Below are 27,734 nucleotides of genomic sequence, written 5' to 3' on the forward strand. Positions count from 1 at the left end.
TACCCATTTACTCCTACTCTTTGCTTCCTGTCTGACAACCAGTTCTCAATCCACGTCAGCACACTACCCCCAATCCCATGTGCTTTAACTTTACACATTAATCTCCTGTGTGGGACTTTGTCGAAAGCCTTCTGAAAGTCCAAATATACCACATCAACTGGTACTCCTTTGTCCACTTTATTGGAAACATCCTCAAAAAATTCCAGAAGATTTGTCAAGCATGATCTCCCTTTCACAAATCCATGCTGACTTGGACCTATCATGTCACCATTTTCCAAATGCGCTGCTATGACATCCTTAATAATTGATTCCATCATTTTACCCACTACTGAGGTCAGGCTGACCGGTCTATAAATCCCTGCTTTCTCTCTCCCTCCTTTTTTAAAAAGTGGGGTTACATTGGCTACCCTCCACTCGATAGGAACTGATCCAGAGTCAATGGAATGTTGGAAAATGACTGTCAATGCATCCGCTATTTCCAAGGCCACCTCCTTAAGTACTCTGGGATGCAGTCCATCAGGCCCTGGGGATTTATCGGCCTTCAATCCCATCAATTTCCCCAACACAATTTCCCGACTAATAAAGATTTCTCTCAGTTCCTCCTCCTTACTAGACCCTCTGACCACTTTTATATCCGGAAGGTTGTTTGTGTCCTCCTTAGTGAATACTGAACCAAAGTACTTGTTCAATTGGTCTGCCATTTCTTTGTTCCCCGTTATGACTTCCCCTGATTCTGACTGCAGGGGACCTACGTTTGTCTTTACTAACCTTTTTCTCTTTACATACCGACAGATACTTTAGCAATCCGCCTTAATGTTCCCTGCAAGCTTCTTCTCGTACTCCATTTTCCCTGCCCTAATCAAACCCTTTGTCCTCCTCTGCTGAGTTCTAAATTTCTCCCAGTCCCCAGGTTCGCTGCTATTTCTGGCCAATTTGTATGCCATTTCCTTGGCTTTAATACTATCCCTGATTTCCCTAGATAGCCACGGTTGAGCCACCTTCCCTTTTTTATTTTTACGCCATAGAAACATAGAAACATAGAAAATAGTTGCAGAGTAGGCCATTTGGCCCTTCGAGCCTGCACCACCATTCAATAAGATCATGGTTAATGATTCACCCTCCGTATCCCTTTCCTGCTTTCTCTCCATACCCCTTGATCCCTTTAGCCGTAAGGACCATATCTAACTCCCTCTTGAATATATCTAACAAACTGGCATCAACAACTCTCTGCGGTAGAGAATTCCACAGGTTAACAACTTTCTGAGTGAAGAAGTTTCTCCTCATCTCAGTCCTAAATGGCCTACCCCTTATCCTTAGACTGTGTCCCCTGGTTCTGGACTTCCCCAACATCGGGAATATTCTTCCCGCATCCAACCTGTCCAGTCCCGTCAGAATCTTATATGTTTCTATGAGATCCCCTCTCATCCTTCTAAACTCCAGTGAATACAGGCCCAGTCGATCCAGTCTCTCCTCATATGTCAGTCCAGCTATCCTGGGAATCAGTCTGGTGAACCTTCGCTGCACTCCCTCAATAGCAAGAACGTCCTTCCTCAGATTAGGAGACCAAAACTGAACACAATATTCCAGGTGAGGTCTCACCAAGGCCCTGTATAACTGCAGTAAGACCTCCATGCTGCTATACTTAAATCCCCTAGCTATGAAGGCCAACATACCATTTGCCTTCTTCACCGCCTGCTTTACCTGCATGCCAACTTTCAATTACTGAGGAACCATGACACCCAGGTCTCGTTGCACCTCTCCTTTTCCTAATCTGCCGCCATTCAGATAATATTCTGCCTTCGTGTTTTTACCCCCAAAGTGGATAACCTCACATTTATCCACATTATACTGTATCTGCCATGCATTTGCCCACTCACCTAACCTGTCCAAGTCACCCTGCAGCCTCTTAGCATCCTTCTCACAGCTCACACCGCCACCCAATTTAATGTCATCTGCAAACTTGGAGATATTAACCTCAATTCTTTCATCTAAATCTTGAATATATAATATGTCCTTACTATACAGCACAAATGCACACGAGGCCCATACTTGAGAGAAGGTCACTCTGTGACCAGTAACCTTTATTCCAGCACTGAAGTGAAGTCGGTGGGTGGAGCTTCCCCTTTTATACCTGAAAGTCCAGGTTAGGAGTGTCTCCCACAAGTTCACCACCTAGTGGTCAGTGTTCTCACGGTGTACATCTTAGGTCAGTTTATACATGGGTTACAATGACAGTTGAATACATGACATCACCTCCCCCCCAAAGTCTTATTGGGATCACAGGCTAAGTCTCTCTGGTGGTTTACGCTCCCTTGTAGAGTGCCTGAGTTGGGGCTCCAGTTGTTGGGCGCTGGCCTGAGTGTCTGCTGTTTGCACTGCCTCAGGCCTGTCCGGACTGCCCACAGTGACTGGGCTCTCCTCCACTTGGTTCCGGTGTTCGGTCACCTGTGGTGGAGTGAACTCTACATCGTGTTCTTCCTCTGCTTCTTCGATGGGGTTGCTGAACCTCCTTTTTGTTTGATCCACGTGTTTGCGGCAGATTTGACCGTTGGTAAGTTTAACTACCAGAATCCTATTCCCCTCTTTAGCAATCATAGTGCCTGAGAGCCATTTGGGCCCTGCAGCGTAGTTGAGGACAAAGACAGGGTCATTGACATCAATACTTCGCGCCCTCGTATTCCCGTCATGGTAGTCACATTGTGACCGGCGCCTGCTCTCAATAATTTCTTTCATGGTGGGGTGTATAAGGGGATAACCTGGTTTGAGCGTCCTTTTCATTAGCAGCTCTGTGGGTGGAACCCCTGTGAGCGAGTGTTGTCGGGATCTATTGGCCAACAGGAGGCGTGATAAGCGGCTTTGTAGGGAACCCACTTGGATTCTGAGCAGCCCCTGTTTGATTATCTGCACTGCTCGTTCCGCCTGGCCATTTGAGGCTGGCTTGAATGGTGCCATTCTGACATGGTTGATACCATTTCCTGCCATGAAGTCCTGGAACTCAATGCTTGTAAAGCACGGGCCATTGTCGCTGACCAAGATGTCCGGTAGACCATGGGCGGAGAACATTGCCTGTAGACTTTCTACTGTGTCAGAGGATGTGCTTGAATTGAGAATGTCACACTCGATCCATTTGGAGTAGGCGTCTACTACAACCAAAAACATTTTTCCCATGAAAGGAACTGCGTAGTCCACATGGATGCATGACCATGGTATGGCGGGCCAGGACCAGGGGCTAAGGGGGGCTTCCCTGGGCGCATTGCCCAGCTGGGCACACGTGTTGCACCTGCGAACACAAAGTTCCAGGTCTGCATCTATCCTTGGCCACCAAATGTGTGACCTGGCAATTGCCTTCATCATGACAATGCCCGGGTCTCTTTGTGGAGTTCTCGGTTGAACACCTCTCTGCCCATTGGGGCATGACTACTCGGTTTCCCCATAGTAGGCAATCGGCCTGAATCGAGAGTTCATCCTTGAGCCTGTGAAATGGTTTAAATTCCTCAGGGCATGCCCCGTACGTGGCTGCCCAGTCCCCATTCAGGACACATTTCTTGACTAAAGACAGTAGCGGGTCTCTATTTGTCCAGACTTTGATCTGACGGGCTGTCACGGGTGAGCCTTTGCTTTCAAAAGCTTCAACGGCCATGACCATCTCAGCAGCATGCTCGGTTGCCCCCTCGGTGGTGGCTAGTGGGAGCCTGCTGAGTGCATCGGCGCAGTTTTCAGTGCCCGGTCTGTGCCGAATTGTATAGTCATAGGCGGCTAACGTGAGTGCCCACCTCTGTTTGCGGGCCGACGCATTTGCATTTATGGCCTTGTTGTCGGCCAAAAGGGACTTTAGGGGTTTGTGATCTGTCTCCAGCTCAAATTTCCTGTCAAGCAGGTACTGGTGCATTTTTTTTACTGCATATACACATGTAAGCGCTTACTTTTCTACCATCCCGTAGCTCCTTTCTGCCTGGGACAGACTTCTGGAGGCATAAGCTACCGGCTGTAACTGACCCTTGGCATTAACATGCTGCAACACACACCCGACCCCATAGGACGATGCATCTCACGTTAAAACAAGTTTCTTACATGGGTCATATAGCGTTAACAGATTGTTGGAGCATAACAATTGCGTTCTCTATCAAAAGCCCTTTCCTGGCTGTCCCCCCAGACCCTCTCAATAAAATCGTCCCAATCATCACCAACACAGTACCTCTCATCTGTGCTGCTAGTGGCCATGCTCGCGTGGTTTAAATCCCAGTTTCTCGTCGCCAATAATATGTCCTTAATATACAGTACAAATGCACACGAGGCCCATACTTGAGAGAAGGTCACACTGTGACCAGTAACCTTTATTCCAGCACTGAAGTGAAGTAGGTAGGTGGAACTTCCCTTTTTATACCTGAAAGCCCAGGTTAGGAGTGTCTCCCACAAGTTCACCACCTAGTGGTCAATGTTCTCACGGTGTACAACTTAGGTCAGTTTATACATGGGTTACAATGACAGTTGAATACATGACAATATATATTGTAAAGAGCTGGGATCCCAGCACTGAGCCCTGCGGCACCCCACTAGTCACTGTCTGCCATTCTGAAAAGGACCCGTTTATCCCGACTCTCTGCTTTCTGTCTGCCAATCAGTTCTCTATCCATGTCAACACATTACCCCCAATACCATGTGCTTTAATTTTTCACACTAATCTCTTGCGTGGGACCTTGTCAAAAGCCTTTTGAAAGTCCAAATACATCACATCCACTGGTTCTCCCTTGTCCACTCTACTAGTTACATCCTCAAAAAATTCCAGAAGATTTGTCAAGCATGATTTCCCTTTCATAAATCCGTGCTGACTTGGACCGATCCTGTCACTGCTTTCCAGATGCGCTGTTATTTCATCTTTAATAATTGATTCCAACATTTTCCCCACCACTGATGTCAGGCTAACCAGTCTATAATTACCCGTTTTCTCTCTCCCTCATTTTTTAAAAAGTTGTGTTACATTAGCTACCCTCCAGTCCATAGGAACTGATCCAGAGTCGATAGACCGTTGGAAAATGATCACAATGCATCCACTATTTCTATGGCCACTTCCTTAAGTACTCTGGGATGCAGACTATCAGGCTCTGGGGATTTATCGGCCTTCAATCCCATCAATTTCCCTAACACAATTTCCCGCCGAATAAGCATATCTTTCATTTCCTCCTTCTCACTAGACCCTTGGTCCCCTAGTACTTCCGGAAGGTTATTTGTGTCTTCCTTCGTGAAGACAGAGGAGCTTGGAATGCTGATCCACGAACAACTCAAGCCCAACGAGAGCATCCTCACTGTCAGACACCGGTTTTACACCCAGCGACAGCCCGAAGGCCAGGAAATCGCGAAACATGCCGCAGACCTCAGGAGGCTGGCGGCTCCATGTGATTTCGGCAACCACCTCACCGAAGCGCTGCGGGATATCTTTGTCATTGCAATCGGCCATGAGGGCCTTCTTCATAAGCTACTGTCTGCGGATACCACAGTCACACTGCAGAAGGCCATCTTTGTGACCTTGACCTGTGGCTCGAGACAGATAACTCATCCTCAGGGCTCAAACCCGGCAAGTACTGTGCAGAGTGGCGCCTTTTAGAGGCTGGACTGTGGAACATGAAGCTTCCCAGGGGAGAGAGAACAGGCTCCCGAGTCCCATAACTCAGAGTCCGCCAACGGGGGCTAACTGAGTAACTCCATGCTGGCGTTGCGGAGGAAATCACAGGGCTCACCAGTGCCGCTTTAAAGGTTATCTGTGTAAAGGCTGCAGCACAAAGGGCCACCTCCAGCGAATGTTTAAAGAAATATGACTCACTGTGTTGATGAGGAGTCTGCAGATGGCCATGAATCCAGCGCGGATTATGAAACGATATTCAGCGAGGCAGCTCAGCCCCATGATGAGGTATGTAGCATGTTTACGTGCACCACTGAGTGTTCCCCATTGAGGATGGAAGTCAAGATAAATGGAATTCCAGTCTTCATGGAAGTGGACATGAGGGCAAGCCAGTCAGTAATGAATCAAGAAGGCTTTGAGAGGCTATGGGACAATCAAGCTGAACGACCCACATTGGTCCCGGTTCAGGCAAAACTGCGCACCTACACCGATGAACTTATACCAGTCGTTGGTAGTGCTGATGTAAAGGTACTCCATGATGGCGCAGTGCACAAGTTACCCCTGTGGATTGTTGCAGGTGATGGGCCACCGCTACTCGGAAGAAGGTGGATGGAGAAGATCCATTGGAGTTGGGAAGATTTCATCCCTCCAGCGATCGAAGTCCTCCGTGCTCAGAGGCACAGCAAGCCCTCACTTGAGGGTGGACCCAGCACCAAAGAGCAGACAAGCACAGCACCGAGGCACAGACCGTTAAGCATGACTGCGTGGAGATGATCCAGCTGAGATGACCCGAACGCACCTTCCAGTCTCCAGTGGCAGGACTCCGGAGGCAGAAAATCGGATCAAAAGGCGACTTCCTAGCTTCGGTGGCAGAACCCGGGGAGAAGAGGATCTCCGCAGTTGATATCGTGGATGGAGGAAAGATGGCGCCCAAACTATGAGGTGATACGCTGAAGAAAAAGATGGCAGTGGCCAGACCACGAGGTGCAGCGCTGATGGAGCAACACGTGGCACCAAACGAAGAAGAGGATTGGGGTGAAGATAGAAAGGCTCTCTTAAAGGAGGCATGCAACCCACTACAATTAAAGGGACAGTTCCACACTCTCAATCGATGTAAGAGCAACTGTGAGTTGGATGTAAAATGTGCAATTGATGATCAGAGTTGTGTACATGCAATAAGCAAAGAAAAGTCTCAATGTAATAGCAACTGTGAGTTAGACATAAAATGTGTAATTGATGATCAGAGCTGTGTACGTGCAATAAGCAAGGAAAAGTTGCACGATCGCGATCGGAGCTACAGGTTTTTACTATGAGTAATGAAACGTTGTGCGAGGTAGGATTGCAACTGCATACAGTCAATGCAGCGGGTAAACACCCATCGGGCACACACAGGTCCAGCGAGCTACCCAATGTAGTAGCTATTGTCCCTGGGATCAGAGTTATGCACCATGGAGTGTGGCCACAAGCAGCCAATACATACAAGCCGCAGAGCAAGCAATCGCAGGAGGACAACGGCACCGGTATCGGTACCCTGCCCCTGATTGGCCCCACCTCTCAGGCACCCGATGGCACCAACCGCCATGAGCCTGAAAGAGCAAACCATGCTAAGGTGCAGCTCCCAGACCCTATTGCCACCAAGGCTACACCAGGGAACGAAGGGTCACCAGCAACGGTTCTCCCAAATGGGACTGGGACCAGCCAGGATCCCAAACCAAATAACGTCCAGGCAAGCAAGTCAGCAGTTCCCTGCGCACTGCCAGACGACTGCTCCTCAGGGAGTAGCAGCGACTCGGGGCGCAAGGAAAGGACAGAGAGGTCACAGGCATCTGTGAACCTGCCCGACGCTAGGAGCAGTGGCAAAGGCCCCGAGAGCAGGCAACTTGAGCCAACTGGGCTCCCACTGCCAGCACTGGGCACCGCGCCACCAGACTACCTGGACACCATCCAGCAGTTCAAGCACTAGTTTGTTCTCATACACCAGTACTGATTGCAAGTATTTATCAAGTATGTATCTCACCAGTCATATTCCCGCTGGTCTCTCTGTTCATACACCCACTTTAGAATTGTACCCCTTTGTTTATATTGCCTCTCCTCGTTCTTCTGACCAAAATGTATTGTTGCGTTCCTAACACAGATGAGCCTGTACACAGGGAGGTTAAAATAACAGTGACCTCAGTCTTTATTGAGGCACTTCAGAGTGAGGAACAGGCCTTAGGGGCCGGTTTATATACTCTGCTCCCAAGGGATGCTGGGATCCCTTGGGACTTCAGGGGATGCACTCCCTGGTGGCGGAACATGGGAGTGCATGCTTTACAGATGCACAACATCACTCCCCCCTCAAAGTCAAAGTGAAAACTATTTACAAGGTGAGGCGGTCGGGAGTCTTTCTTTCCCTGGTGGACCGGCTCGGTACAAATGTCTGTTCTAGTGTGTTGGCTGTGCCCTCGCTGGGCTGGCGTGTTATTGGCCCTGCAGGGCTGCTGAGTGAGCCTGGCCTTGCTGGGCTGTTGGGCGTGATGGGTTCAATTTCCTGGTCCTGGGTGGTGCCGTTGATCCTTTGGGTGTGTGTTGTGGGCTCGAAAAAGGTGGTGTCTGCTGTGGGTTGTTCAGGGCAGTCTGTGAATCGCAGCCTCATTTGGTCCAGGTGCTTTCTGCAAATTTGTCCATTGTCCAGTTTGACTACAAACACCCGATTCCCTTCTTTAGCTATCACCGTGCCTGCGATCCACTTGGGACCATGTCCATAGTTTAGCATATACACAGGGTCATTCAGATCAATTTCCCGTGACACAGTGGCGCGACCATCGTTTACATTTTGTTGCTGCCGCCTGCTTTCTACCTGATCATGCAGGTTGGGGTGAACGAGCGAGAGTCTGGTTTTAAGTGTCCTTGTCATGAGTAGCTCAGCCGGGGGCACCCCTGTGAGCGAGTGGGGTCTCGTGCGGTAGCTGAGCAGTACTCGGGACAGGCGGGTTTGGAGTGAGCCTTCTGTGACTCGTTTAAGGCTCTGTTTGATTGTTTGTACTGCCCACTCTGCCTGCCCATTGGAGGCTGGTTTAAACGGGGCCGAGGTGACATGTTTGATCCCATTGCGGGTCATGAATTCTTTAAATTCGGCACTGGTGAAACATGGCTCGTTGTCACTGACCAGTATGTCAGGCAGGCCGCGGGTGGCAAACATGGCCCTCAGGCTTTCAATGGTGGCGGTGGCGGTGCTTCCCGACATTATTTCACATTCAATCCATTTTGAAAAAGCATCCACCACCACCAGGAACATTTTACCGAGAAACGGGCCCGCATAGTCGACATGGATCCTCGACTACGGTCTGGAGGGTCAGGACCACAAACTTAGTGGTGCCTCTCTGGGCACATTGCTCAACTGAGCACACACACTGCATTGCCATACACAGGACTCTAAGTCAGTGTCAATATCGGGCCATCATTCGTGGGATCTGGCTATCGCTTTCATCATTACTATACCTGAGAGTGTGCTGTGGAGATCCGAGATGAACGTCTCCCTGCACTTTTTGGGTAGCATTACGCGGTTACCCCACAACAGGCAGTCTGCCTGAATGGACAGCTCGTCTATTCACCGCTGGAACACCTTGATTAGCTCTTGCATTTCAACGGGGATGCTGGCCCAGCTCCCATGCAGTACACAGTTTTTTACTAGGGACAGCAAGGATCTTGGCTGGTCCAAGTCCTAATCTGGCAGGCCGTGACAGGTGATTTATCATTTTCAAACAATTTCATGACCATCAATGTTGTCTGCGGGCTGCGCCACCATCAACAAGTTTGCAGGATGCGCCATTTCCACCCCCGTGGTGGGTAATGGTAGCCGACTGAGAGCATCCGCACAGTTCTCGGTGCCTGGCCTGTGGCAGATGGTATAGTTATACGTTGATAGCACGAGTGCCCACCTTTGTATGCGGGCTGAGGCATTAGTATTTATCCCCTTGTTTTCAGCGAACAGGGATATGAGGGGCTTGTGATCAGTTTCCAGCTTAAATTTGAGGCCAAGCAGGTACTGATGCATTTTATTTACCCCGAACACACACGCTAATGCCTCTTTCTCAATCATGCTGTAGGCCCTCTCAGCCTTAGACAAGCTCCTGGAGGCATAGGTGACAGGTTGCAACTTCCCCGCAACGTTAGCTTGTTGTAATACACACCTGACTCCGTACGACGATGCATCACATGCGAGGACAAGTCTTTTACACGGGTTATACAATACAAGCAGCTTGTTGGAGCATAAAATGTTTCTGGCTTTCTCAAAAGCAATTACTTGTTTTTTTCCCCATACCCAGTTCTCACCTTTATGCAATAACACATGTAGGGGCTCTAAGAAGGTGCTTAACACCGGTAGGAAGTTACCAAAATAGTTAAGGAGTCCCAGGAACGACCGCAGCTCCGTGATGTTCTGTGGCCTGGGCACGTTCCTGATAGCCTCTGTCTTGGCGTCTGTGGGCCGAATGCCGTCCGCCACGATCTTTCTCCCCAGAAACTCCACTTCTGTTGACATGAAGACGCATTTCGACCTCTTCAGCCACAGCCCTACGCGATCCAGTCGCTGGAGGACCTCCTCCAGGTTTTGTAGGTGCTCAACAGTGTCCCGACCCGTGACCAATATGTCCTCCTGAAAAACCACCGTGCATGGTACCGACTTGAGTAGGCTCTCCATGTTTCTCTGGAAGATCGCTGCAGTCGACCGAATTCCAAATGGGCATCTGTTGTAGATGAACAGTCCCTTGTACGTGTTGATGCAGGTGAGGCCCTTTGAAGACTCCTCCAGCTCCTGCGTCATGTAGGCCGAAGTCAGGTCGAGCTCGGTGAACGTCTTGCCAGTGTCGCAAATAGGTCGTCTGCCTTAGGTAGCGGGTATTGGTCCTGTAGCGAGAAACGATTAATAGTTACTTTATAATCGCCGCAAATCCTGACCGTGCCATCACTTTTGAGTACTGGAACAATCGGGCTGGCCCACTCGCTGAATTCCACTGGGGAGATGATGCCCTCGCGTTGCAGCCTGTCCAGCTCGATTTCCACTCTCTCCCTCATCACGTGAGGTACCGCTCGTGCCTCATGGTGAATGGGTCGTGCCTCTGGGATCAAGTAGATTCGCAACTTCGCCCCGGAAAAGTCTCCAATGCCAGGCTTAAAAAATGAAGGAAATTTGTTAAGAACCTGGGTACATGAGGCCTCATCGACATGTGATAGCGCTCGGATGTCATCCCAGTTCCAGCGGATTTTGCCCAGCCAGATCCTTCCAAGCAATGTGGGGCCATCGCCCGGGACAATCCAGAATGGCAGTTTGTGCACCGTGCCCTCGTAGGTGACCTTGACCATGGCGCTGCCCAGAACAGTGGTAGCTCTTTGGTGTACGTTCTCAGTTTCGTGTGGATGGGGCTCAGGGCTGGTCTGAGTGCCTTGTTGCACCACAGTCGCTCAAACATCTTTTTACTCATGATGGATTGGCTAGCACCAGTGTCCAGTTCCATGGCTACGGGTAAGCCATTCAATTTTACATTTAGCATTATAGCTGAACATTTCATTGAAAATGTGTGCACCCCGTGTACTTCAGCATCTGCCCCTTCTCTCTGAGGCTTGAAATTGCTTTGATCCACTATGGACCGATTTTTCTCTGCCACGTGGTGGTTAGCAGGTTTTGCAGAGCTTGCAGCTCATCTGGAAGCTCGTTGGAGGTGCCCCATTGTTCCACAATTCTTGCAAACATACCCTTTGAAGCAGCATGAATCGGCTGAATGGAAGCCTCCACAACACCAACAAGGTGTGAATTGCCTTCCATTCATTCTTTGTTGCGGACTCTGAGTCATCTAGGTCACCTGAGGCCTGCTGGCAGTTGCAGACTCATGGTTTCTGCCCTGTACATTTCTGCTCGCAAACACAGTTCCAGTTAATTTATGAACATTGCTAGCACTTGTGTGCTGAGAGCTTTGTTTGGTGTTATCACTGTTGGACATAACTGCCTGTGCTATCGCAATGGCTTTACTGAGGGTCGGTGTCTCTCCAGTCAAAAGTTTTCGTAGGATGGTCTCCTGGCCAATGTCCAGTAAAAAAAAGTCTCTGAGCATTTGCTCCAGGTAGCCATCCACATTGTCCTGCAAGTCGCCTTAGCTCGGCGACGTAGCTCGCCAGTTCCTGACCTTCAGATCGCTGGCACGTGTTGAACCGATACCTCGCCATCAGCACGCTCTCCCTCGGGTTAAGATGCTCCTGACCCAGTGTACACAGCTCCTCATACGACTTATCTGTGGGTTTCACTGGAGCCAGAAGATTCTTCATGAGGCTGTAGGTCGGTGCCCGGCAGACCGTGAGGAGGACCGTTCTCCTTTTTGCAGCGCTTCCTTCTCTGTCCAGCTCGTTGGCTGCAAAGTACTGGTCTAGCTGTTCAACATAGGCTTCCCAGTCCTCACCCTCCGAGAACTTCTCCAGGATGCCCACAGTTTGCTGCATCTTTGCGTTGGATTCGTATACTCGTCGCCAGCTGTTGTGTTCCTAACACAGATGAGCCTGCACAAAGGGAGGTTAAAAAAACAGTGACCTCTGTCTTTGCTAAGACACTCCAGAGTGAGGAACAGGCCTTAGAGGCCGGCTTATATACAGTGCTTCAAGGGATGCGCTCCCTGGTGGAGGAACATGGGAGTGCGTGCTTTACAGATACACAACATGTATCACTTTCCATTTTTCTGCTTTAAAATTCATCTGTCACGTGTCTGCCCATTTCACCAGCCTGTCAATGGCCTAGAAATCCCAGCCTTCGCAGGTCCGTACTGAGTGTTGATGGACCCGGGAAAGCATCGCAAAAGCCGGTTTTCAGCGCACAATGCGCATGCGCTGAAAGTCTGCTTTTCCAATTTGTCAAGCTGGAGCTGGACAGATCCAACGCATATCAGGAGGGAGGACATTTGTAAGGCAATGTTGCGGGATTTACCCATATCTTGCCCAGCAAATGTCCTCAAAACTCTTGCGCATGATAAAAGCAGGCGCATAGCCTACTTTTACAGGCATAAGAGTTTTAAAACACATTTAAAACATAAACAATAAAACTTTAAAAACACCTTTTAAAAACACCTGCCCACTACAGTAAGTTTATTTTTAACCCTAATTACAAAACTTAAAAAAATATTGGAAAATACATATTTTTTAAGGCTTTTATTACGTGAGGTGTGTTTTTTTATTTTTTATTATGGTGTTTAGTGTGTTTGTTTTTTTCCTCATTAATAGCACTCGTAGATATGGAGTTCTCATTGCTATTAATGAGAAAGCTGTGGAATACTGTACCTGATTGTTTGTGCAGTCACACATGACTGCACCTTCTGCGTGGGAACCAGGAGGATGGGAGCGCGCTTCGCAGCGCAGGAAGAGAGGGCCTCCCCACCGGAATCCCACACTCCGCTGGGACCACCAGGTACTTTCGTAGAAATTTTTCAGGTCGGTCGACCTTGGACATTGGCTGTAAGGTCTGATTCTTTGAGTATGACTATGTCAGGCTGTTGTTTAACTAGTCTGTGGGAAAGCTCTCAAAATTTTGGCACAAGTAGCAGATGTTAGTGAGGAGGACTTTGCAGGGTCAACTGGGCTGGATGTGCCTTTGTCGTCGTATCTGAAGCCAGTGCCGAGATCGGTGCTGGGTGGTCTGTCCGTTTTTATTCTTATTATTTTTCGGAACGGTTTTGATCAACTGAGTGGCTTTCTAGGCCATTTCAGAGGGCAGTTAAGAGTTAACTACATTGCAGTGGGTCTGGAGTCACATATAGGCCAGACCGGGTAAGCGCGGCAGTTTTCCCTCCCTAAAGGACATTAATTAACCACATGGGTTTCATGTTCACCATTACTGATACTACTTTTTAATCCCAGATTAATTTAATTAACTGAATTTAAATTCCCCAGCTGCCGTGATGGAATTTGAACTCACGCTTCTGGATCATTAGTTCAGACCTCTAAATTACTAATCCAGTAACATTACCACTATACTACTGTACTCCTGATAACTTCCTTGATTTTGTGCTCTAAGCCTCTATTTATAAAGCCAAAGATTTCCTATGCCTTTTTAACAGCCTTCTCAACTTGTCCTGTCTTCAAAGACTTGTGTACGTACACTCCCAGGTCTCTTTTTTCCTGCAAAATTGAACCATTTAGTTCATATTGTCACTCCTCTTTCTTGAATCACTTTATACTTTTTGAAGGAGAAGAAAAATAAACAGAGGAAAGAGCGGGAAAATGGGATTCAGGTAGATAACTCTGATGAGCTAGCAGCAGCAGAGGCGTAATGGGCCGAATGGCCTCTGTCTGAGATGAATCGTCTATGATGTTGTCTAGCTTGTATTACCGCAAGTATTGCATGCACTATTTCTGGCCTAACTCCAGCCATGCCCAGAATGCTACCAGAGATTTGGAATATCTATTTATTTTTTCTATTGAGTTCTATTGGCACATTTTGCACTGGTTGTTCCTGTTTATACCATTTGAGAAGAGGCACGTTAACATTTTGGATGCACACCCTCCTTGAAAACCAGTTTTGAAATTGAGTCCACACCCAAAACATTACCTTGTCTATTCGCTCCACATATACTGACTGATCTAGTGCATTTTTCCAGCACTTTCTACTTTTGGTTCAGATTTCTCGCAGCTTTTGTCATTTTTGCTTTTCACTTCAATGTAATTTCTGACTGGGTATTCAATTGCCTCTGGTGATTCTGATTGTTTAATCATCTTGGTGGTACTAGAATGTGACAGCAGTTCGCAAACTGGCAGCAGCCTTTAATCTTGTGAGTGACTGTGGTCAAAAGAAAGTGACCGGGAAGAAAAAGTGAATGATAAAAGGATCTACTGCTATCTTTATGGCAATCTGGAGACATCTTGTAGTTGGATTGTTACAGAGTGTTTAGAGTTAATAGTAATGTTACTAATGATTTCTGTTGTTTTAACCAATTTTCAATTCCTAAGAATGGAAAAAAAAAGTTTGGTAGGATCTTTGTGCAAGTTTTAAAGGGAGAAAGACCTTTTAAAATTGTAACATGGAGTTTGGTTACTTTTCATTTGCAAAGTTTAAAAAAAATTACTATTAAGCTGGGTGATGCAAGCTGGCACTGGCTGATGATGTATGGAGGGACTTCCAATTGTAATTAAAGCACTTCTGTCTCTGCTGAAAAACCACCAAGCCTGTACATTCTTTGTTTCTGGAATTGGAATTGATAAGATCAATTAATATGAGTTGCTGTTTCTGAAGTTTAAGAGGATAATCAAATTTTATTTTTGACAGAGTCCAGTCTAAGTGGTTCCTGCCCTATGCTGTGTTGAAGGAAGAAAGTTTTTGAGGAGAAAGTAAAATTGTACGTTGACAACTCCTGTCAGTCCAACAATTTGGAATTGGGCTAATTTTGAAATGGTAGACCACAGGGGACCCAACATTTATAAAGTAAATGCAGTAACATTGGAAGAAGTCATGTAATCAAATGTTACAGAGGAAGGCATCACGTGGTCAGCTGTCATGTGACAAAGCATCACGTGGGCAGAATGTCACATGATCAAACCTTCAGAAATGCCTCCAAACAGAGTTGGCAGTCCCAACGATCCTGGTTCTCGGAACTTCTCGCACAGCAGCTGCTGGTATGAAACCACAAAGATGCCCGACTCTAGGAGACCCAACCTTTATTTAAAAAAAAAGTAAAAGCAGCAACCTTTGCAGAGGTCATGTGCTCAGGACGTGACCTGGTTAAATCTCCAGGAATGCTTCCAACCCTAGTTTCAGTACAAGAAACAGACACACCAGAAATATATTTGCCCCTTGCAAACAAAGCACTATTTTGAACAGTGCTTTTGCTATTTTCAGATGGTTGGTTGTGCCCCGGCCAGGCTGAGAGCAGCGTTTCCTCCACCCGCCCCCCCCCCTCAGCTGCTCGGGCTGTGGAACGTGGCCCGGACGGCGCGTGCGCGCTGCCACCTGCCCCGCGCCGAGGTGAACATGGCCGAAGTGTCGGAGAGGACGCTGCAGCTGGCTATCGTCCTGTCCTTCACTTCAGGGGTCATCGTCGGCTGGCAGGCCAACATACTGAGGAGGAGGTTCCTGGACTGGAGGAAGAGGCGGCTGCAGTCGAAACTGGTGGAGACGCAAAAGAAACTGGACTTGGCTTAAAGGACACGTTAAAAAACCTCTGATCCGCAGGGGCAAGGGGCGGACTTCTTCGCTTCTCGTTCAATGTGAGCAGGCAACTGGTGGGGTTATATCTGACCGCTGGCCCCTGTGTGGCGCTCTGTAGTTGCTAATACACGCTGTTTACGTATTCTTACAATTATAGGACTATAAACCTTCTCAGTAGTTAGGATTTTCTCCTTGCTAAACTGTTTTGCAGCTGCTGAAAACAAGTGTATTTGTTAAGGGACGTGATTACTACCTAATTTAGTGGAATTTATATTGCATTGTGAAAATATTTTAAGAAAGACATTACAATATTGCAGGAGCCATGCTGTAATATTTGCATTAATATCGTTCATATTTAATACACCTGGCACATTTCCTTCTAACGAAACCAGAGATGGTCAACCTTTCAGAGTGCTGGCAAAAGAAAATGTGAGTTGCAGGAGTCAGAAGTTTGAGTTCGAGTCTCACTATGGACTTGAGCAGATAACCTCGGCTGATGCTTAAGTGCAGCACTGAGGAAGTGATGTATTGTGGAAGGTGCAGTCTTTTGGATGACGTGTTTAAAAACAAGTCCCGCTTCTTGCCTGCCCATGTAGATGTAAAATCTGCCTGTGGCTGTATTTGAAGAGCATGGAGTTCACCAGGTGTTAGACTAGCATTTTTTCCTCAACTCATACCACCAAGAACAACATCATCATCACAGGCAGTCTCTTGAAATCGAGGCAGACTTAAAGAAGGGTAACTTTGAAGGTATGAGGCGTGAATTGGCTAGGATAGATTGGCGAATGATACTGAAGGGGTTGACTGTGGATGGGCAATGGCAGACATTTAGAGACTGCATGGATGAACTACAACAATTGTACATTCCTGTCTGGTGTAAAAATAAAAAAGGGAAGGTGGCTCAACCGTGGCTATCAAGGGAAATCAGGGATAGTATTAAAGCCAAGGAAGTGGCATACAAATTGGCCAGAAATACCAGCGAACCTGGGGACTGGGAGAAATTTAGAACTCAGCAGAGGAGGACAAAGGGTTTGATTAGGGCAGGGAAAATGGAGTACGAGAAGAAGCTTGCAGGGAACATTAAGACGGATTGCAAAAGCTTCTATAGATATGTAAAGAGAAAAAGGTTAGTAAAGACAAACGTAGGTCCCCTGCAGTCAGAATCAGGGGAAGTCATAACGGGGAACAAAGAAATGGCGGACCAATTGAACAAGTACTTTGGTTCGGTATTCACTGAGGAGGACACAAACAACCTTCCGGATATAAAAGGGGTCGGAGGGTCTAGTAAGAAGGAGGAACTGAGGGAAATCCTTATTAGTCGGGAAATTGTGTTGGGGAAATTGATGGGATTGAAGGCCGATAAATCCCCAGGGCCTGATGGGCTGCATCCCAGAGTACTTAAGGAGGTGGCCTTGGAAATAGTGGATGCATTGACAGTCATTTTCCAACATTCCATTGACTCTGGATCAGTTCCTATGGAGTGGAGGGTAGCCAATGTAACCCCACTTTTTAAAAAAGGAGGGAGAGAGATAACAGGGAATTATAGACCGGTCAGCCTGACATCGGTAGTGGGTAAAATGATGGAATCAATTATTAAGGATGTCATAGCAGTGCATTTGGAAAGAGGTGATATGATGGGTCCAAGTCAGCATGGATTTGTGAAAGGGAAATCATGCTTGACAAATCTTCTGGAAATTTTTGAGGATGTTTCCAGTAGAGTGGACAAGGGAGAACCAGTTGATGTGTTATATTTGGACTTTCAGAAGGCTTTCGACAAGAGATTAATGTGCAAAGTTAAAGCACATGGGATTGGGGGTAGTGTGCTAACATGGATTGAGAACTGGTTGTCAGACAGGAAGCAAAGAGTAGGAGTAAATGGGGACTTTTCAGAATGGCAGGCAGTGACTAGTGGGGTACCGCAAGGTTCTGTGCTGGGGTCCCAGCTGTTTACACTGTATATTAATGATTTAGACGAGGGGATTAAATGTAGTATCTCCAAATTTGCGGATGACACTAAGTTGGGTGGCAGTGTGAGCTGCGAGGAGGATGCTATGAGGCTGCAGAGTGACTTGGATAGGTTAGGTGAGTGGGCAAATGCATGGCAGATGAAGTATAATGTGGATAAATGTGAGGTTATCCACTTTGGTGGTAAAAACAGAGAGACAGACTATTATCTGAATGGTGACAGATTAGGAAAAGGGGAGGTGCAACGAGACCTGGGTGTCATGGTACATCAGTCATTGAAGGTTGGCATGCAGGTACAGCAGGCGGTTAAGAAAGCAAATGGCATGTTGGCCTTCATAGCGAGAGGATTTGAGTATAGGGGCAGGGAGGTGTTGCTACAGTTGTACAGGGCCTTGGTGAGGCCACACCTGGAGTATTGTGTACAGTTTTGGTCTCCTAACCTGAGGAAGGACATTCTTGCTATTGAGGGAGTGCAGCGAAGGTTCACCAGATTGATTCCCGGGATGGCGGGACTGACCTATCAAGAAAGACTGGATCAACTGGGCTTGTATTCACTGGAGTTCAGAAGAATGAGAGGGGACCTCATAGAAACCTTTAAAATTCTGACGGGGTTAGACAGGTTAGATGCAGGAAGAATGTTCCCAATGTTGTGGAAGTCCAGAACCAGGGGACACAGTCTAAGGATAAGGGGTAAGCCATTTAGGACCGAGATGAGGAGGAATTTCTTCACCCAGAGAGTGGTGAACCTGTGGAATTCTCTACCACAGAAAGTTGTTGAGGCCATTTCACTAAATATATTCAAAAAGGAGTTAGATGAGGTCCTTACTACTAGGGGGATCAAGGGGTATGGTGAGAAAGCAGGAATGGGGTACTGAAGTTGTATGTTCAGCCATGAACTCATTGAATGGCGGTGCAGGCTAGAAGGGCCGAATGGCCTACTCCTGCACCTATTTTCTATGTTTCTATGTTTCCACTCTCAAAGTGAATCCTAAGGTGACTGTACACTCTCTGTCACAGGTGGGACAGACAGTCGTTGAAGGAAAGGGTGGGTGGGTAGTCTGGATTTCCGCACACTCCTTCCGATGTCTGCGTTTGGTTTCTGCATGCTCTCGGTGACGAGACTTGAGGTGCTTAGCGCCCTCCCAGATGCTCTTCCTCCACTTAGGCACTCTTGAGCTAGGGATTCCCGGAGGGGATGTTGCACTTTATCAAGGAGGCTTTGATGGTGTACTTGTAACATCGAAAATAGGAGCAGTGATAGGCCATTCGTCCCTTCGAGCCTCCACTGCTATTCAGTTTGATCATTGCTGATCCTCTATCTCAGCACCATATTCCCGCTTTCTCCCTATACCCCTTGATGCCTCTAATGTTTCCTCTGCTCACTTGGGGCTCGATTGCCATGTAGGAGTTCCGAGTAGAGCACTTGCTTTGGGAGTCTCGTGTCGGGCATGCAGACGATGTGGCCTGCCCAACAGAGCTGGTTGAGTGTGGTCAGTGCTTCGATGCTGGGGATGTTGGCCTGAGCGAGAATACTGACGTTGGTGTGTCTACCCTCCCAGGGGATTTGCAGGATCTTGTGGAGGCAGTGCTGGTGGTACTTCTCGAGCGCTTTGAGGTGTCCAATGTATATGGTCTACGTCTCTGAGCCATGTAGGAGGGCGGGTATCACTACTGCCCTGCAGACCATGAGCTTGGTGCCAGATATGAGGTCCTGGTCTTCAAACACACACTTCCTCAGGTGACTGAAGGCTGTGCTGACACACTGGAGGCAGTGTTGGATCTCATCATCGCTGTCTGCGCTTGCTGATAGTAGGCTTCTGAGGCATGGAAAGTTGTCCAAGGCCGTGCTGTGGATTTTGATGACCGGGGGACAGTGCTGTGTGGTGGGGTCAGGGTGATGGAGTACCTTTGTTTTATGGATGTTTAATGTAAGGTCCATGCTTTCGTACGCTTTGTGAAGATATTGACGATGGCTTAGAGTTCGGCCTCTGTGTGCCAACACAAGTGTCGTCCGCGTACTGTAGTTCAATGACAGAGGATGGGATGACCTTGGATCTAGCCTGGAGGCGACGAAGGTTGAGCAGGTTCCCATTGGTTCAATAGTTTAGTTCCACTCCAGCTTGTTGAGAGTGAGATGGAGCATTGAAGCAAGGAAAAAGAGCATTGGTGCGATGACACATCCCTGCTTGACCCCAGTCCGGACATGAATTGGGTCTGTGGTGGATCCATTGGTCAGGATCACGGCTTGCATGTCGTTGTGGAGCAGGCGGAGGATGGTGACAAACTTCTGGGGGCAGCCGAAACTGAGGAGGGCGCTCCATAATCCCTCACGGTTGATGGTGACAAGTGCCTTTGTAAGGTCGAAGGCCATGTACAAGGGTCGATGCTGTTCCCTGCATTTCTCTGGAAGTTGTCGCGCAGTTAAGATCATGTCCATTATACCCCTTAGTGGACGGAATCCGCATTGTGACTCTGGGAGGAGCTCTTCAGCCGCAGGGAGACGGTTCAGGAGAATTCTTGCGATGACTTTCCCAGTGGCCGACAGCAGGGAGATTCCTCTGTAGTTGCCGCAGTCCGACTTGTCCCCTTTTTTTGAAGATGGTCACGATTACGGCATCTCTGAAATCTCCTGGCATGCTCTCCTTCCAGATAAGAGAGATGAGGTCATGCATTCGTGCCAATAATGCATCTCCGCCATACTTTAGTGCCTCATTGGGGATTCCATCTGCTCCTGATGCCTTGTTGCTCTTGAACTGATGGATGGCCTTTTCTACCTCATGCAGGGCTGGGGTTTTGCCGAGATGGTGGCGGGTAGCATGCTGCGGGATGGAGTCGAGGACTCTCGTGTCGAAGGCAGAGTCTCTGTTGAGATCTTAGAAGTGCTCCTTCCGTGGCCCAAACTGACCCTGACTGCCTCGTGTCCTTAATGGGTGCCTCCCTGTTCTTGACCAGCAGTGGGGTGGGACCTTGGGTGCTTGGGCCGTAGGTGGATTTAACTCCAGTGAAGAATCCTCGCACATCATGGCTGTCGGCCAGCTGCTGGATCTCCTGTGCCTTCTCCACCCACCATCTATTCTTTAGATCACGGGTTTTTTGTTGGACCACGGCCTTCAGCCGCCTGTAAAGCTGCTTCCGAATTGGGTTGCTGCTTAAGTTCAGAAATGCCTTGCGCTTGCGGCTTATTAGCTCCTAGATCTCGTGGTCGTTCTCGTCTTGGGGTTTCCTAGTTGAGTGAGCGTCTCTTCACAAGCGCTGATTATGGAGGCCTTGAGGGCAGACCAGGCGCTGTGGGCACTCTGCATCTTGGGGTCATCGAGGGTTGGCACTGAGGCGCTGGCTGCATAGGGCTCTCTTAGCTGGGTCTTTGAGTGGCCCCGGCGTTGATTTTTCTGCGGCATTGTTTCTGTTGCCATCGCTGTTTTTGGGGCTATATTGATAATGACAGAGCTGATTAGGTGGTGGTCCATCCAACAGTCGTCGGCTCCTGTCATGGAGCGGGTGATGCGCATGTCCTTGTGGTCCCTTGCTCAGATGATGACGTCATTTAGCAGGTGCCAGTGCTTGGAGCGAGGGTGTTGCCATGAGGCCTTGTACTTGTACTTGTCCCTCTGGTGGAACAAGGTGTTAGTGATGACAAGGTTATGTTCCAGGCGTTTTGTCAGGAGCAGGGTACTGCTGGAGTTGGTTTTCACTAACCCCCCTCTCTGCCGATCACACCACCCCCAGAGGTCTGTGTCCTTACCGACTCTGGCGTTGAAGTCACAGAGGAGGATCAGTTTGTCATCCGTAGGGACTCGGGACAGGGATTGTTCGAGGCTGGAGCAGAATTCCTCTTTGTTCTGATGACTGTGGCGCACTGGTTCTGGGCTCGGCTGAGCCGGAGAGTTATGAGACGTTCGCTTATCCCGCAGGGGAAGTCTCTGAGATGGCCCACCAGCTCATTCTTGATGGCAAAGCCAACTCCATGGAGGCGGCGTTCTTCTGGTTTGCCTTTCCAGAAGAAGGTGTAACCACCACCTTGTTCTTTGAGCTGGCCTTTCCCTGAGCCCCAGGCCTCTCTTAGGGCGGTGATGTCAAAGACCGAAGTGTCTGAGTTCCTGGGCAACGATGGCGGTGCAACATTCCGGTCTGTCGCTGTTGGGGTTGTCCATGAGGGTCCTGACGTTCCAGGTCCAGAACTTCATTTTGAAGGGTGGAAGATGCCTGTGCGTGGGTTCTTTTAACTTGGGGTGGCCGATGCACACCGGCTATCACATGGCTTAGCAGATAAAGGGGGTCCAAGACGACTGGAGACCAGGCTCTGCTGTATGGGCCTTGCTGCCTAAGGTGGGATGCAAGCCGTAAGCTCAGCAGCTGAGCAGCGCCCTTTGGTGAGAGATCTTAGGCGTGGGAAGTGGGGGTGAGAGATTTGAGGTACTGCTTCCCTCTCCCCGGTTTTTAGCTCCTGATTGAGGGTAGGCATTTGGATGGCCAGAGGTTCACTTCGTGGAAGGAGGAGCGGTCACAGTGGCCGCTGCCATTGTGCACAGCACGTGCTCGCCAGGGGCTCTGTGGTTGATTGGGCCCAGTAGCCCGAGGGATGAAGGAAGGCTCAGACATCGCCCGAGGGAGGGAGGTCCGAGTGCAAGGACGGAGGGAGAAGATAGGGCCCACACCTGTGGTCGGAGACTCACCGGACGCCGTCGGGGATCGGGTGAAGCAGCTGAGTCGGCCACGTCTAGTGGGGAGCGAAAGGCTTGGTAGCAGGAAGGTCGATCTGGAAGGTAAGTTCACCGCTCAATGATAAGGGTGAGCAGGCATGGTTGGGGGATGGGCAGTAGGCTGAGGTAGTTGCTCCTGTAGCACAGATTTTAGGGGGATATGGGATATACTTTCAAGATGGCGGACGGGATGATAACTCCCTAGCCTCGGGAGCTCTCCCTGAACAAATTCCCCCTGGCCACCTGCTGCCACCCTTCACTCTTCTCTTTCCCCCCCCCCCCCCCCCCCCCAGGCCCTAATAGTGGGTGCATTTCCACTAAGAATAGATTATCTGGTCGTTCATTCATTTGCTCTGTGCAAATTGGTTGCTGTGTTCACCTACCTAATGAGTGATTTATTGCGCTTTCAAATTAATCCATTGATTGTAAGGTGCCTTGTGATTTTCTGGGCTAGCACCAAAATCTACCAGATTTTTGTAAAAACACGAGATCACTAATACCCTTCAGGGAAGGGAAGCTGCCACACCCAACCTCACCTGGCTGGCCTACATGTGACTCCAACCCCACTCTATGTAGTTGACTCCTAATGTCAGGGCAATTGGGAATGGACAATAAATGCTGCCTTGACTGTCGCCCATATCCCAAGAACAACTAACATATATATATGTGTGTTTCAGGGTTGCCAGCTTTGTTTGTTCTGGCTAGTGAGAATTGGGGACAGAACATGACTCTGCAGATATTTACCTGAATGAATCTTGCAAAGACTGCATTCTGTTGATTCACCAAGAAATCAGTGCTATCATCTCTCTGTGCAAAGTTTTTGTTTTATGCCAGGGTCTTCAAGGAAGGAAGTTTTCAAAACCTATCAGCTGGCTGGTCTGTCTGCTTAACCCTTTATTGACTGGGTCTAGACCGCTGTTTGTAACCAATTTCCACATGTCACTTTTACTGCTCAGTTCTGTAAATATCTGTCCACAAATAAAGCGATTTTAACAGTTGAACCTTTTACAAAAAGTAACTGGTGTGGTGAATATGAACAGTTTTCCAAAGTGAGGGGAGGTGTAGTGAAGATTCTGTGCATTATCCAGTAACCATAAAAGGGTTTGTTGTTCATCTGGACTCCCAATTCCACTTTACTTTTGTCGACATTCATATTTCAGTGAGCGTTTATGTTTTCCATGAATATGTCAGATTTTTATAATGCTAGTATCAATCACCTGAATTAATATGGATGCCAGTTTGTTCTTTAACTTCCTCCACAGCATCTGTTACTTTATATAATGTTCTAATTATACTGATTTTTGCTCCCCAATATTTGTTCTCCTTTACACCACCCATTATATTCTGCAAAGGCGGCTGGCAGGTAACTTCCAGTTCCAATCCATGCCGTGTTTCACTAAATTCTCGTCACCAACCATTTTGTGGACTTCATCCATAAGAAGCCAAAGTAGAATTTCGTAGGCTTCTGAGTACTGTTATAGAATGGTTACAGCATGGAAGGAGGCCATTTGACCCGTCGAGCCCGTGCCGGCTCATTGCAAGAACACTTCAACTAGTCCCACTACTTCGCCCTTTCCCCATAGCCCTGTAATTTTTTTTTCCTTCCGGTACTTATCCAACTCCCGTTTGAAAGCCACGATTGAATCTGCCTCCACCACCCTTTCAGGCAGTGAGTTCCAGATCCGAATCACTTGCTGCATTAAAAAAAGTTTTTTTTTCATTTACCGCCTCCTTGTTTCTTTTGCCAATCACCTTAAATCTGTGTCCTCCAGTTCTCGACCCTTCTGCCAATGGGAACAGTTTCTCTCTCTATCTACTCTGTCCAGACCCCTCATGATTTTGAACACTTCTATCAAATCTCCTCTCAACCATCTCTGCTCCAAGGAGAACAACCCCAGCTTCTCCAGTCTATCCCCGTAACTGAAGTCCCTCATCCCTGGAATCTTTTCTGCACCCTCTCTAAGTAAGGCCTTCACATCCTTCCTAAAGTGCATGCCCAGAATTGGACACAATAATCCAGTTGAGGCCGAATCAGTGTTTTATACATGTTCATAATTTCCACGCTTTTGTACTCTATTCCTAAAGCATGGGACCCCGTAAGCTTTTCTAACTGCTTTCTCAACTTGCCCTGCCACCTTCAACGATTTGTGCACATATACCCCTAAGTCTCTCCGTTCATGCACCCCCTTTAGGATTGTACCCTTTAGTTTATATTTCCTCTCCTTGTGTTAAAACAATATTTCTCAACAGAAAAAGAGAATTAAAACAATTTATAATAAAGGATCCCCTTTGAAAGACAAGTGCAAAGCATGGATCATTTTTACTATTCTTTGCTAGGGCAGAGCGTTCACAAATTTTAAGTTAAAGTTAGCATGTTTCTTTGTATTTAATGTGTTACAAAGTTATAATTTTCCTCCTTACTGTTGTCATTCTTTCTTTAGGCAAATAGGCCAATGACACACAGAAATTAGGACTTGGGATGCTGATAGTGGCTGTGAAGATACCAAAAGAATCCGCTGTCCTGAAGCAACTAGCTGGAGCAGCAACCTTGATTTACAATACATTTCCTAGAGCAAAAGATGCCTGGTTTATCTTATGATTCGTGAAACGTTTATACAGAAAGCTGACTGTTTTACTGAAGAAGCTGACTTGCTGCTTATGTTGCTTTTTATTTTATACATAGAACGTGAAACTACCTGTAATTTCAGGATAATTTCTGCATCTTAACCAAGCCACTGTTTCTCATACAAAAGCTATAGGGGTATGTACCAGTAATGGCAAATACATATCCTTGGGTGAATTCCTAGATAACTTTTTTATCTCTTTAAACGGTACTTTCTATCAAATAAAATTGAGTACAGAGATTTGGTTTTTAAGTACTTCATCCCAATTGGTCTATAGTTGAAGAAAAGGTTTATAGTTGAAAATAAATTTATCTTGGAACTCTTCTACAATAAATACCACTCCTGGTACATAGCCCTACAGTAAGTACTTTTTAGTGATGAGCATTGGAATGGCTTGAAGGGGAATACTGTACTGAACCTTTTGCTTTCTGTCTTCAAGGAGAAACTTTGCCCTAAACTAGAGTTGTATTCAAAGCTGGTTCATTCATTTTTGAGGGAGGAACTGAGTGTTCATTGTGAACCGTGCAAATGAAAATGTTTGAAAGAGTAAATAATGAAAAGTTATTTCTACTTGGAAGTACATTGGTAACCAGTGGGACAAAAACTTAGAATTAGTACTAGAAGCATAAAGTGGGAATTAGGAATTTGTCAGACAGAGGTGTTGGGCCTATGGAAAACGTTACTGTAAGCTGAGTCAATTACAACATTTAAGAGGAAATTAGATAAGCAATTGAAAAATAGAAATATGAAAGGAGGCAGGAAAATGAGATTGAAGTAGATATCTCCGATGTGGAGCTAGCATCAGCACTGGCATGATGGGGTGAAATATACATAGATGACCTGGAGGAGGGGACAGAGTGTAGTGTAACAACATTTGCAGATGACACAAAGATTAGTGGGGAAGCGGGTTGTGTAGAGGACACAGAGAGGCTGCAAAGAGATTTAGATAGGTTAAGCGAATGGGCTAAGGTTTGGCAGATGGAATACAATGTAGGAAAATGTGAGGTCATCTACCTTGGGGGAAAAAAACAGTAAAAGGGAATATTATTTGAATGGGGAGAAATTACAACATGCTGCGATGCAGAGGGACCTGGGGGTCCTTGTGCATGAATCCCAAAAAGTTAGTTTGCAGGTACAGCAGTTAATCAGGAAGGCGAATGGAATGTTGGCCTTCATTGCAAGAGGGATGGAGTACAAATGCAGGGAGGTCCTTCTGCAACTGTACAGGGTATTGGTGAGGCCGCACCTGAAGTACTGCATGCAGTTTTGGTCACCTTACTTAAGGAAGGATATACTAGCTTTGGAGGGGGTACAGAGACGATTCACTAGGCTGATTCCGGAGATGAGGGGGTTACCTTATGATGATAGATTGAGTAGACTGGGTCTTTACTCGTTGGAGTTCAGAAGGATGAGGGGTGATCTTATAGAAACATTTAAAATCATGAAAGGGATAGACAAGATAGAGGCAGAGAGGTTGTTTCCACTGGTCGGGGAGACTAGAACTAGGGGGCACAGCCTCAAAATACAGGGGAGCCAATTTAAAACCGAGTTGAGAAGGAATTTCTTCTCCCAGAGGGTTGTGAATCTGTAGAATTCTCTGCCCAGGGAAGCAGTTGAGGCTAGCTCATTGAATGTATTCAAATCACAGATAGAAAAATTTTTAACCAATAAGGGAATTAAGGGTTATGGGGAGCGGGCGGGTAAGTGGAGCTGAGACCACGGCCAGATCAGCCATGATCTTTTTGAATGGCGGAGCAGACTCGAGGGGCAAGATGGCCTACTCCTGTTCCTAATTCTTATGTTCTTATGATGTTGTCTTGCCTGTATTAGCAGAGGTATTATATGTACTGATTCTGGCCTAACTCCAGCCATACTATAAGAATTCTAGCATAGATTTGGAGTGATGAGCCCCCAAATATTTTATTTTTTTCTGTCGGGTTCTGTTGGCACATTTTGCACTGGTCGATCCTGTTTATACTGTTTTTTGAGTCAATTTACACTGGTGCACAAGTTTTTCATTCTCCCCAGCAAAGGATTGGTGTGAGATTTTTCGGTGTTCTGAATTCAGTACCAAGTATTATCAGGGCTGTGAGTTGTGCAAATGTACTGCATGGAACACTAGCAAATGTGAAGAAATGGCACATGCTGCAGGTGACTCCAGGTGCACCCATCTGTCATCAATACAGAACTTTTTTTTAATAAAGGCTGGTCATTTGTACTTGTCACACATTATTCAATTTTTCCATACAGGTCTTTATTTTCTGGAAACACACAGCGGGTCAATCAACACCTGCAGAGAGAACAGCCAAGTTAACATTTTGGATGCGCACCCTTGTTCAAAGCCTGTTTTGAAAAAAGCTTCACACCCGAAGCATTAACTTGTCTGTTCTTTCTACAGATACTGACTGATCTGAAACACGTTTCCAGCATTTTGTTTCATTTCCAGCATCTGCAGTTTTTTGCTTTTTTACTTGTAAGTAATTTCTGACAGTAGCCTCAGTGATTTCATAACTAGGACTTGGACTATTCTGGATCTAGGTTCGCGAGGGATAATCAGCCAATGGTTCTTATTTTTCATCAATCTGCTAGAAAGTACAGGGAAGAGGGATTTCAGTTATCTGGAGAAGATGGGATTGTTCTTGGAACAGAGGTTAAGGGAGATTTAATAG

At 47.3% G+C, this 27,734-nt stretch overlaps 1 protein-coding gene across 1 annotated transcript; it reads left to right on the plus strand.

Annotated features, from left to right (window-relative positions):
• Positions 1 to 15,200: 15,200 nt before the first annotated feature.
• On the plus strand, positions 15,201 to 27,290 carry LOC139266934 (mitoregulin). The gene is made up of 2 exons (XM_070884569.1): positions 15,201 to 15,835; positions 24,883 to 27,290. Exon 1 carries the CDS (start codon positions 15,468 to 15,470, stop codon positions 15,768 to 15,770), a length of 303 nt encoding a protein of 100 aa, XP_070740670.1. The 5' UTR covers positions 15,201 to 15,467; the 3' UTR covers positions 15,771 to 15,835; positions 24,883 to 27,290.
• The last annotated feature ends 444 nt before the right edge of the window (positions 27,291 to 27,734 follow it).

Source organism: Pristiophorus japonicus, chromosome 7, assembly GCF_044704955.1.
Source record: "Pristiophorus japonicus isolate sPriJap1 chromosome 7, sPriJap1.hap1, whole genome shotgun sequence".
Lineage (NCBI taxonomy): Eukaryota > Metazoa > Chordata > Chondrichthyes > Pristiophoridae > Pristiophorus > Pristiophorus japonicus.